This window comes from Bombina bombina, chromosome 2 (genome assembly GCF_027579735.1).
Source record: "Bombina bombina isolate aBomBom1 chromosome 2, aBomBom1.pri, whole genome shotgun sequence".
NCBI lineage: Eukaryota > Metazoa > Chordata > Amphibia > Anura > Bombinatoridae > Bombina > Bombina bombina.
In genome coordinates this window covers 1,037,167,908-1,037,180,733 of record NC_069500.1, presented here as the reverse complement: position 1 = coordinate 1,037,180,733, position 12,826 = coordinate 1,037,167,908, and the positions used below count along the sequence as shown (strand labels likewise).

Here is a 12,826-nt window from a genome sequence, read left to right as displayed (position 1 = left end):
GGGTTAATAAGTATAATGTAGGTGTCGGAGATGTCAGGGGCGGCAGATTAGCGGTTAATAAATATAATGTAGGTGTCGGCGATGTCGGGCCGGCAGATTAGGGGTGTTTAGACTCGGGGTTCATGTTAGGGTGTTAGGTGTAAACATAAATTAAGTTTCCCCATATGAATCAATAGGGCTGCGTTACAGAGCTTTACGCTGCTTTTTTGCAGGTGTTAGACTTTTTTTCAGCCGGCTCTCCCCATTGATGTCTATGGGGAAATCGTGCACGAGCACGTAAAACCAGCTCACCGCAGCTTTCAGCAGCGCTGGTATTGGAGTGCGGTATGGAGCTCAATTTTGCTCTACGCTCACTTCTTGCCTGATAAACCTCTAATACCAGCGCTGTAGGGAAGTGAGCGGTGACAATAATTGGAAAGTTAGTACCGCACCCCTCATAACGCAAAACTCATAATCTAGCCAATATTTTCTAAAACTATACAAAAAAAAATATATGCATGATCTTTGACCTAACAAATTTACCTCCAATTACATTTAGCATTAAGATTCTTTGACTGTGTAATAGCACTGTGTAAAAATGAGATAAGATTATTATCCTTTCGCCCTTTGGCCAACGTCAGAGGGGTATTTCTTTTCTTGTCTTCACCTTCCAATTCAACTCCCTCCTAAGGGTAGAATTAGGATTGAAATAATTAGATACATGAAATAGAATATTTGGCAATATATCTTAATACATTTTACAAATTGCATTTCGCCATTTATATTGTAAAATGATGGTTACAATTAAACTAAGCTGCTTGAATGTGATTATAGAAGGAGTTATGTATTTCTAAAGATTCCCTTGCTATAGACATGAGAGGTATATATGTATCAGTGCTTGTTACATGCAAATATATTTTTATTTTTGTGAATGATGTCAAATGGACCATACAGGTGGTCATTATATCCATCCAGGAGCAGCTTTAAAATTGCACAGATATGCAATAAGACCTCCTTAGTGTAATATATGGAGCTATTCTGCTGAATGAACCAATGCACAAATTCCTTTATAACAATGCCTCTTTGTTCCAGCTACGGTGATATGGACACAGGAAAGGTCCTAGGTGCTTTTTTAAGGACTTTAAGAATCTATTTTTAAACCATGTTTTGTTGTGTGTATGAATACAATGCATGAACAGTAAATTATGACTACATAAATATAAATAAGAGGCACAGTGAATTAGGTGGGTAAGATAAATATATAGTTAATTGGTGCTGTTGTTGAATAAATACCCAATGAAGGAAAACAATCCCAAAGAGAGAATAATACTGCAGAGTTTATTCACGAATATATACGGAGATATGTTGCTCTTTTCAGACAACAGACATATCTAACAATCACATGAAAAAACAGGTAGTTTATACCTTAACAAGAATACTCTGCACGTCATTTCTTAGGCAGTTTCGGGTAATTTTATTGCCACATACCCTGTACATGACAGAGAACTTTCTAATCTTGGATATCACATGGCCACAACCAGTGTTCCCTCCAAGGACAGTTTTGTGAGCGGCCCAGTAGTGAAACAGTTAATTAGAGCAATTAGCAAACACTACACAATGTAGACTGCAGTGCAAGGTGTGGTTCCCTTATTAACTGTTTTGCTGCTGGGATGCTCACAAAACTGACCTTAGAGGGAACACTGGCCACAACTTCTTAGCTACTTTCCTCTTTACACACCCCCCCCCTCTTGGGCAGGATGTCCGTGTCTGGAGCACGTACCCTGTGCCATCACCCACCCTGGGCACATTCACAATGAGGGACAAAGGCTATGTGTACAAAGGTTACATGTATTAGTGTATTGATCTATTAGTTATTTGTTCGTACATATAATATTTTTTTATATAGACTTCCACAGTGCTAAAAAAAAAGAATGGAGTTTGGTGGATTCACTATCCCTTTATGAGTTTATATATCGTGTAGTAAATGAAACTATAATGTTCTGGTTTCAAGAATTCAACAGTAGACTTGGGTTTTAAAGACAAAACTCCTTTATTGGCGCTAGCATGTGAAATACATTCCATATTAAAACAGCAAGAAATGTCTTATGTGTACTGTAGATGTGTTTTGTGTACTGTAGATGCAGGCAAAGTTTTACTCACTTGTTCACATATCAGTTGGACAGTAGAGATACTTCCACTTAATACAGCTAAATGCAATGGGGTCTGTAGAGAAATAAGAACAATGATTTACAAACTAAAACTATAGGCGTACTACTGAAAACATACATGTTGCTAGTGGCAGTTACATAAAATAAACAATAAAAATGTATTATTAATAGTTTATTAAAATATTGGAATGTTAGTCTATATGTGTGTGTGTCTGTCTGTGTATATGTGTGTGTGTATATGAGTTTGTGAATCAGTGTGTGTGCATGTGTCTATGTGTATGTTTTTATGTGAGTGTGTGTGTGTGTTTATATATGTGTGTGTATGTATTTGTCTGTTTGTGTATATGTATGTATGTGTGTGTGTGTGTGTGTGTGTGCATATGTTCATATGTGTGTGTATATATGTGTGTGTATATGTGTATATTTGTGTGTGTATGAATATGTGTGTGTATGTATATGTGTGTGTATATGTATGTGTGTGTGTGCATATGTTTATGTGTATGTGTGTGTTTGTGTGTGTGTATATGTTTGTGTATGTCTGTGTGTATGTGTATGTCTGTGTATATGTATGTGTGTGTGTGTGTGTGTGTATGTGTATGTCTGTTTGTGTGTGTTTGTGTATGTGTATGTCTGTGGGTATATGTGTGTGTATATGAATATGTTTGTGTGTGTTAATATGTATATGTGTGTGTATATGTGTGTGTATGTGTATGTCTGTGCATTTGTATGTGTTTGTCTGTGTGTGTATATGTGTGTGTATATATGTATGTGTGTGTATATGTATGTGTGTGTTTATGTGTATGTCTGTGTGTATGTGTGTGTGTTTGTTTATGTGTGTGTATGTGTATGTCTGTGTGTATATGTGTGTGTATATGTGTGTGTGTGTATGTGTATGTCTGTGTGTATATGTGTGTGTGTTTGTATGTGTATGGCTGTGTGTGTGCGTATATGTATGTGTGTGTGTATATGTATGTGTGTGTGCTTAAAATAGATAAGATAGATAGATAAAGTACATCATTGTGATTCTGTGTATAGTATGTCAATTTTTGCATCTCTATTTCAAATAGGTTTTCAAGATTAGCATTTATTGAATCTAGGAGATCATGTTTGAAACCACTGTTACTTCACTGAGCACCTTGACTGCCTGTGTGCTATATTTATTGCCTTTATTTTATCACATGGTTGTGCAATAGAGAGGAACTCTTAAATTAGCACAAGATGCCATTCCCCCAGTAACTTCCGAGTATCAGTTAACAGCTGAGAATGTAGAAACTGTGTTCAGTCACACGTTGGTCATTCATAATACTTCAGTTATCTGCATTAGCAAATTAAATGCATTTGTGAAGCTTTTATATAGTTTTGTAAACCTCATACATTTACATCAAAATGGTGTTACAGTAACATAGGTTATATCTGAATATCTTAACATCTATTTCCGTATCATTACCATTATCATATATCAGTGTTAGTGGTTAAAACTTGTAAAGCTAGTGCTTCAATCATTTAAATTAGCGGGACTTCTGTATATTAGGAGAAGAGTCAGCAAAGAGGAGTTATTAGTCAAACACTATATATCAGTGGGTTAATTTAGATGTGGGTAATTTTAATTGTTTGATGAACTCATTAGGCAGATATTTGGGCCATATGAACCTTGTGAACAGGTGCTTATAGAAGCTGCAAGTATTTAGGATCTGGGAGTAAGCCGGGCCGTTCTGGCCGCAGACAGCCCAGTCACTCGAAGTCCCCCTACATTTTATTTTTCTAACAAAACAAAATATGAAATGAAGAATATTTTTGTGGTTTTAGACTTGCAAAGCATTTCCAGTATGTCTGGTTTTTTTTCTATTTTCTGCATCAGAAGAAAACTTTCTTACCACCACTATGCTTGTAATTTAGCTGTTGCTATGTGGTGGGGAGGTATGCTTGCTGCTTTGTGACAGACTTGGGGTCAGACTGATATGCTCTGTGTATAGCATAAATAGATATTAAACACCATTTTTTTGTGTAAAAATTGTACTTTGTCCCAAACTCCCTAGAGAGGCCAAAAACTCAAAATCTATAACCGAGGTTTTCAAAATGCTGTAAAGTGACTATTGCTTTCATGAAAACTATATTAGCACTCCACTGAGTAATACCAGCACTGGTTATTAAAGCGATATTTAGTGCTCCATTGGTGACCTGGCCCTAAATCAGCTATTCGATTTGCAGCCTTTGCTGGTTACAGAATTTGCATTATGGCCTCTTTAGGGAGTGTGGGACAAAGCACAACTTTACACAAAACAAGAAGATGTTTACTATCCTTTAAGTGAGTTAAACAAGACTTATACATTTACCATTTCCGAAAAAGTATTTTATAAAAAAATAAAAATTGTACCATTTTTATTTTTTAATAAAATAACTGCACCAGGCATGTTTTGGGGCTAAAGTTGGCAGCTGTGGAGTGTTAGAAAAATAACGACACTGAAAAGTGCCTTTACATTGAGGTCTATGGGAACTGTGTGTTACCTGTAAATATATAGTGACGTGCACTCATAGGAGGCAGGTGAGGCACCTGCCATTTAGCTTGAAATTAAAAATAAAATCACGTCTATAATATTGCACAATAGAGGCAGCAGGTTGGGCTTTTTCTCTATTCGCAATATTATGCATACATTTGTATCACTAGTCGCTCTGCTGCGCCTCCCGGTGGTGATTTGTAGCTGCAAAACCTATTATAGAGGCATGTATAATGAGGCCTCTTATTTTGCTGGGAGCCAATCAATGCTGGTCATGTATGTTCTCCAGGTGATTGACAGCACAAGGAGAACGTACTGACCGGAGTTTGTTTGACTCCCTGCTGTGCATGCTCAAAGCGAGGACCACTGTCTGGCGGGAACAGAGTGAGAGACTGAGACTGCTGTGGTGACACTCCTGTTGGGACTCCTGACCTGAGCTGCCGCCAGCCTGTGGTAGCCTCTTCAAATTTAGACAGAGGTGGAGCCGGAGGATATCTTCCAAACCAGACGTCAGACGACATCATCAGCTGCTGCCCTGGCCCCTGCCTGAGGAACGGACCATTTTAACTACATACCGGTAGGGGCAAAAACAAGTAGAGTACTGACTGTCTCTGACTTCTGTGACTGTGAAGAAGTGAAGGCAAGGGGACCCCACGTAATATTGGATGCTGCATAAACGGACCGGTCCTCATATGAGTATGACAGATGACAGATCACATGAGGACCAGTCCGGTTATGCAGCAGTGAGCTCAATTTCTTCATTTCTTCATGAAAACATAGGGACATTATATGAGTACCCAAAAGGGGAGGTAAAGACCCAAAATAAATTCAGTGAATTAGAAATCAGACTGGCTTGGACATGAATATGCTGGACATTATCAGGCAGTAATCTACTGAGAGGAAGTTTCTTGTTTTGTTTTTTCTATGGAACTTCCATAGCGCCGGTATTACAAGCTTGTCCTGGGAGGCCAAAAAGTGAGCGGTACAGCCTATCCCGCAAGATTCTTAACGCATTCTAAAGTCAGTACTTATGAGTTTTACGCTACAAAGCTGTAGCATAAAACTCATAACTAAAGTACTAAAAAGTACACTAACACCCATAAACTATCTATTAACCCCTAAACCAAGGCCCTCCCGCATCGCAAACACTATAATAAAATTATTAACCCCTAATCTGCCGCTCCTGACATTGCCGCCACTAGAATAAACATGTTAACCCCTGAACCGCCGTACTCCCGCCTCGCAAACACTAGTTAAATATTATTAATAGTTACATTGTAGCTATCTTAGGGTTTATTTTTTATTTTACAGGCAAGTTTGTATTTATTTTAACTAGGTAGAATAGTTACTAAATAGTTATTAACTATTTAATAACTACCTAGTTAAAATAAATACAAATTGACCTGTAAAATAAAACCTAACCTGCCTTACACTAACACCTAACCTAACCCTACAATTAAATAAATTCCCTAAATTAAATACAATTAAATAAATTCAATACAATTAGCTAAATTACAAAAACAAACACTAAATTACAGAAAATAAAAACCAAATTACAAGATCTTTAAACTAATTACACCTAATCTAATAGCCCTATCAAAATAAAAAAAGCCCAACCAAAATAAAAAATACCCCTAGCCTAAACTAAACTAAACTAAACTACCAATAGCCCTTAAAAGGGCCTTTTGCGGGGCATTGCCCCAAAGGAATCAGCTTTTTTACCTATAAAAAAATTGCAAACAACCCCCCCAACAGTAAAACCCACAACCCACACAACCAACCCCCCAAATAAAACCCTAACTAAAAAAACCTAAGCTCCCCATTGCCCTGAAAAGGGCATTTGTATGGACATTGCCCTTAAATGGGCATTTAGTTCTATTGCGGCCCAAAACCATAATCTAAAAATAAAACCCAACCAATACACCCTTAAAAAATCCTAAAACTAACCCCCGAAGATCCACTTACAGTTTTGAAGAGCCGACATCCATCCTCAACAAAGCCGGGAGAAGTCTTCATCCAAGCGGTAAGATGTCCTCAACAAAGCCGGCAGAAGTGGTCCTCCAGACGGGCAGAAGTCTTCACCCAGACGGTATCTTCTATCTTCATCCTTCCGACACAGAGCGGCTCCATCTTCAAGACATCCGGCGCAGAGCATCCTCTTCAATCGACGGCTTCTTCTGGAATGAATATCTCTTTAAGTGACGTCATCCAAGATGGCGTCCCTTAGATTCCGATTGGCTGATAGAATTCTATCAGCCAATCGGAAATAAGGTTGAAAAAAATCCTATTGGCTGATGCAATCAGCCAATAGGATTGAACTTCAATCAAATTGGCTGACCCAATCAGCCAATAGGATTGAGCTCGCATTCTATTGGCTGATTGGAACGCTGGATGTCTTGAAGATGGAGCCTCTCCACGTCAGAAGGATGAAGATAGAAGATGTCGTCTGGGTGAAGACTTCTGCCCATCTGCAGGACCACTTCTGCCGGCTTCGTTGAGGACATCTTGCCGCTTGGATGAAGACTTCTCCAGGCTTCATTGAGGATGGATGTCGGCTCTTCAAAACTGTAAGTGGATCTTCGGGGGTTAGTGTTAGGCTTTTTTAAGGGTTTATTGGGTGGGTTTTATTTTTAGATTAGGGGTTTGGGCACTTGAAAAAGAGCTAAATGCCCTTTTAAGGGCAGTGCACATGCAAATGCCCTTTTCAGGGCAATGGGGAGCTTAGGTTTTTTTAGTTAGGATTTTATTTGGGGGATTGGTTGTGTGGGTGGTGGGTTTTACTGTTGGGGGGTTGCTTGTATTTTTTTTTACAGGTAAAAGAGCTGATTTCTTTGGGACAATGCCCTGCAAAAGGCCCTTTTAAGGGCTATTGTTAGTTTAGTTTAGGCTTGGGTTTTTTTTTATTTTGGGGGGCTTTTTTATTTTAGTGTTAGGATTTTTTAAGAGTGTATTGGGTGGGTTTTATTTTTAGATTAGGGGTTTGGGCCGCAATAGAGCTAAACGCCCCTTTAAGGGCAATGCCCATCCAAATGCCCTTTTCAGGGCAATGGGGAGCTTAGGTTTTTTTAGTTAAGGTTTTATTTGGGCGGTTGGTTGTGTGGGTGGTGGGTTTTACTGTTGGGGGGGTTGTTTGTATTTTTTTTTACAGGTAAAAGAGCTGATTTCTTTGGGACAAATTTAGTTTCCCCATAGGAATCAATGGTGCTGCATTACTGATCTTTATGCTGCTTTATGCAGGTGTTAGACTTTTTCTCAGCCGGCTCTCCCCATTGATGTCTATGGGGAAATTGTGCACAAGCACGTAAAACCAGCTTACCGCTGAGTTAAGCAGCGCTGGTATTGGAGTGCGGTATGGAGCACAATTTTGCTCTATTCTCACTTCTTGCCTTTTAATGCCGGGTTTGTAAAAACCTGTAATACCAGCGCTGTAGGTAAGTGAGCGGTGACAATAACGTGCAAGTTAGCAACGCACCCCTCATAACGTAAAACTCGTAATCTGGTTTTAAATAATTTATGCACAGTGTATATTCTGATTTTATCTTTAAACAATTATTAATATATTAAAAGAACATAGAATTATTATTATTATTATTATCGGTTATTTGTAGAGCGCCAACAGATTCCGCAGCGCTAGAAACACTGTTACCATGTTAAACCAATCCTAATAAATTGCTTGTCTGGATGTATTTAGTAAATGCTATGCTGACCTTGAAATGTATGCATTTAGAGGGACATGAAACACTTTGAGATGGTAATATAAAATTATAAATCATATATATAAAAAAACCTCTGCAATTTACTTTCACTATTTATTTTGCCCTTTTCCTGTAATTCCATTCTGAAATTGAGAGCATTTCAGTTCCTGTTAGAAATGGAAGCGCAGAACACTGTTTTATTCCACACAGCCATTGACTGTAAATTCTAGTGACATATTTATAACCGTCCCTAATTGGCCACAACAGAGAAGGTAACTTAAGTTATAACATGGTATCTCCCATTGTTTTATAGACACTAAAACTTTACACTTATTTTGTCAATATTTAAACAGCTAATGAAACCTTAAAAAAAATAAACCTACATGTTATTCTCAGACTAATCTTTTCTTTGAATGCATTGTTCTATCTAACATTTATTTAGTGTTTAATGTCCCTTTAATGCCACAACACTTTGAAACAAATCTGCAAGTGCACATAACTTACAGCTTTACACCAGAGTACATTATGGGGCCCATTTATAAAGCTCTGTATGGACCTCCAGACTCGCCATAAACACCAGTTATGAAGCAGTGGTCTAAAGACCGCTGCTCCATAACCTGTCCACTTGCTCTAAGGAGGCAGACAGAGATTACGTGAAATCAACCCGATCGAATACGCTGATTGGATCATGTCAGACAGGCATTTCATAAATATGCCCTTATACAACTATGCTTCTTTATCATCAAATTTATGTTTCTCACAATCTCTAGTGTGCAGTATGAGATTGCATGCTTGGGAAATATAGGTATTGTTTCAGACAAAATTCTTTAATTCCTATGTATCCTATAGAGATAATTCCCTTGGTCAGCCCTCCAAATTTAATGAATACATAGACAGTAGTAATCATCTTCAAAATTTCTCTGTTGTATATTGAGTGCACTTGAGGAGAGCGATACTGGGTAGCAAGGATAGCACTAATGCTTTATATCTTATTTTTGGTAAGAATAATCTACAAGATGGGTATATAAAAATGATATACTTCTTCCTTGCCCCATCAAAAAATCTCAAGTACCAAGGAAAACATCTGAATGTTATATAGTAATAAGAGGCCTCATTTGAAAGACGGAACTCTCCTTATACTTGAGTAACTTTTTATCATAAACACAGTTATATTGATCAACCAAAGATATTACCATTTTGACAAGGTCATGTGTTATCTGACCATCACTGAAAGGAGGATGGTTTTTTGTGTATGTTTATTTTTTTCGCACAGAGAGGGTTAATCGTATAAATCCAAGCACTCCACTTTCCCTGCTGTGTTTGGAGGACAACACTATGTTGTCTACTATTAAAAGTGTTTTCATTTGTTATCTAGTTGCAAAATGTGAAGACCCTGGTGGTCCCTCTTGATTATTAGTATTTCCATAGTGGCTGATGACATTCACATGTAATGAGGATGAGTAAATATCCACAGGCAGAGATACTTACTCATTGTTCATGGTCTGGGGATGGCTCTTTTGGAGTCCCCACTTTTGCCTGTGCAATCTCTCATTAGAAAGAAGACTTTCTGTTCTTTAAATTGAGGGATTACCTAGCTATTTAGATGCTGACGACTACTTTAGAAGTGACAAGAACCTGCAACACTAGCCAACTGGGAGTATTGACTGATAAAGAGGGGGGTCCAATGGAATGATGAAAAATGGTAATCACCTGCCCTTAGACAGGTAGATTTTCTGTGATGAGGGAGGGGGCTATTACAATGTTTTTCTCTTTTTTTGATAAAAGAAACCTGGCAATAACAAGAGCCCACCCAGGAATACCCAAAAACCTAACCTTGGCAAATAAAACCACCATCAACCTCCTAGACCCCCTCCTACTCTTCCCTCGCCTTCACAAACTCCACCCTCACTAGCACAGATGAGCCTCTGTTCCAGGAAGTGGAGAAAACAATGATGGGAATTCTACTACTGACATAAATCAATGTAACTGTATGCATGCCTGTATGAATAATTAATATCTGCTATTTCTAGAGCACTAGTATGTTTGTAAATACTCTAATGATTTTTTTTAATAGTTCCAAGACTTTATAGTTAAGACTTTATAAGTGATCGTATACAGATCAACTTTCATTAAATGTAGTGAAGGGTGTCTGATGGACCTATCTAGCATCCTCTGCATTTGGAGATAAAAAGCTGGGTACACCTTACTGTTTTAATGATATTTAAAACCTAGACTACTGGAAAAAAGACCAATTCTTTAGTAAAAAGATATTCATACAAATCAATGAAAACGCTGAAGATAAGCAGATAAATCCAGTGTTTGTAGTTATACGACCCCTTTATAGAGGTACTAACATTATATTAGCTAAGGTATTAGAAATACAATTAGTATATGTTATGCACAGGGACATTGCATGTTTCAACAAAATAATAATCTCATACTAATCTCACTTTATATCTTACCTGCCCATGGTTATCTGGCTGTCTAGGATTGCAACCTGAGTATATCAGCAGGTGAGCTAATTCACAGTGACCTATACATAAAACATGAAGCAAATGTAACGTATTTTATAAAAATATAAGTATAATCAACATGAAAGTGGTTATTTGGTAAATGGAGTGGCCATTGTATTTACTTTTACATTTTAGAGTACTTGCCATTATTTTTAAAGAAGATTAGATTGTAACAATTTCCTGAACATGATGTTTTTTTTCTACATAATCATATTAACCACTTTGATTATGTTTTTTTGTAGTTTTTACATTTCTCCCAATTATAAATATTTTCTTTCTTTGAGATACCTGTGTGTTTAACCCCTGAAAAGTACTATTGGTTGTAAGCTAAACATAGCAGCCAAGTTAAGCATTGGCGATATATTTGTTTAGCCATCAATCACTGACCATATTCTGCTCAAGACTGGCAGTGTATTGCTTATCTTGAGTCAACTTTAACTATGTGTTTATCCCCTTTGCAGGGGTTTGAGGGACATTACTAAAAAAGTGTCTGGTTTTATATGTAAGTGAGTGGTAACTAATGGGTTAACCGTGTATGTGACTGAATTTGACTTTCCAGAATGGGGGAACATAGTAAAATTGTACTTCATATTTGGATAGAAGTATTTTTGCAATATGCATGTTCATCCTAATAAGTGATTGTTTTTACTGTGCACAGATCACCTGTACATATACAGGATAATGGAAAGACTAGATGGGTATTTTGCTTTGTATAAAAAAACTTATACTTCTCCCTTACTCTTAGTATGAAAAATGTCTTAATGTTATATGGTAATAAGAGGGCTCATTTAAAAGACAGAGTGCTCCTCTTTTGAATGAGGGGTCTTATATATGTGTTATTTTTTTTTTATCATAGATACAGTCATATTGATCACCCAAAGATACTACCATTTTGACAGGACCATGTGCTATCTAACTATATCTGGAAGGAGGATGGTTTTGTGTGTATGCTTACTTTTTGCAGCTAGAAGGGCATAGGTCAGAGCACATTCAATCTTATTACTTTAACCATTCCACTTTCCCTGCTGTGCTTGGAGAACAACACTCAGTTTTCTTCCATTAGAAATGGTTTCCTTTGTTATGATGCCCCCTCCTGATTATTTATTAGTATTGCCATGGTGGGTGATGACATTTACATTCATAGGGGTAGATTTATTAATAGTCGAGCGGACATGATTCGCTGTAGCGAATCATGTCCGCTCGACCTCGCTAAATGCCGACAGCATAAGCTGTTGGCATTTAACATTGCACAAGCATTTCTAGAGAAATGCTTGTGCAATGCCACCCTACACACTGGCGACCAATCGGCCGCTAGCAGGGGCTGTCAATCATCCCGATCGGATCAGGATGATTTCAGTCTGCCTCCTAATAGGTGGCGGACAAGTTAAGGAGCAGCGGTCTTATGACTGTTGCTTCTTAACTTCTGTTTCAGGCGAGTCTGAAACAATGGGGTTTCGAAGCAGCATCCACTGCTTAACAAATGGAGCCCATAGACACTTCCTCGTTGATAATGGTGTGGGGGTGGTTTTTATGGGATCAACACTTTGGCCCAGTACCATCTCTCATTAAAAAGAGGGTTTTCTGTTCTTTAAAATGAAGTATTACCTATCCCTTTAGATATTGCTGGTGACTACTTTAGAAATGGCTATCACCTGCAACACTAACCAACTGGGAGTATTGACTGAAAGACAGAGGGGTCCAATGGTATGATGGCCAACGGTAAGCTTTAGATGCTGAAGGCTAGAGAACCTGCTCAGGGAACATATATTTAATCAGAAATTACTCATTTTTTATACCTACCACCACTTGTTTACTAAGTAAACACAGTGTTTCAATTAAGGTGCATGAGGTATCTGTACATTAACTTTTACTAGATGCATTGTGCCAATATAAATGTATTAGACAATGCTCCTTTTCAAACCTTGAATGCATTTGAATGTATAATATATTTAAAAACAATAACTATTAGTGATGAC

General features: G+C 37.7%; 1 protein-coding gene across 1 annotated transcript in view; it reads right to left on the bottom strand.

The window, feature by feature from the left end:
- LOC128650009 (uncharacterized) overlaps positions 1 to 12,826 on the bottom strand; it is a 57,675-nt gene that overhangs the window by 26,307 nt on the left and 18,542 nt on the right. Inside the window, exons 3-5 of the mRNA XM_053703637.1 lie at positions 10,800 to 10,870; positions 2,140 to 2,202; positions 523 to 665 (exon numbers count right to left, since the gene is read on the bottom strand). Coding sequence (XP_053559612.1) covers positions 523 to 665; positions 2,140 to 2,202; positions 10,800 to 10,870 — 277 coding nt within the window. The remainder of the gene's footprint in view (positions 1 to 522; positions 666 to 2,139; positions 2,203 to 10,799; positions 10,871 to 12,826) is intronic.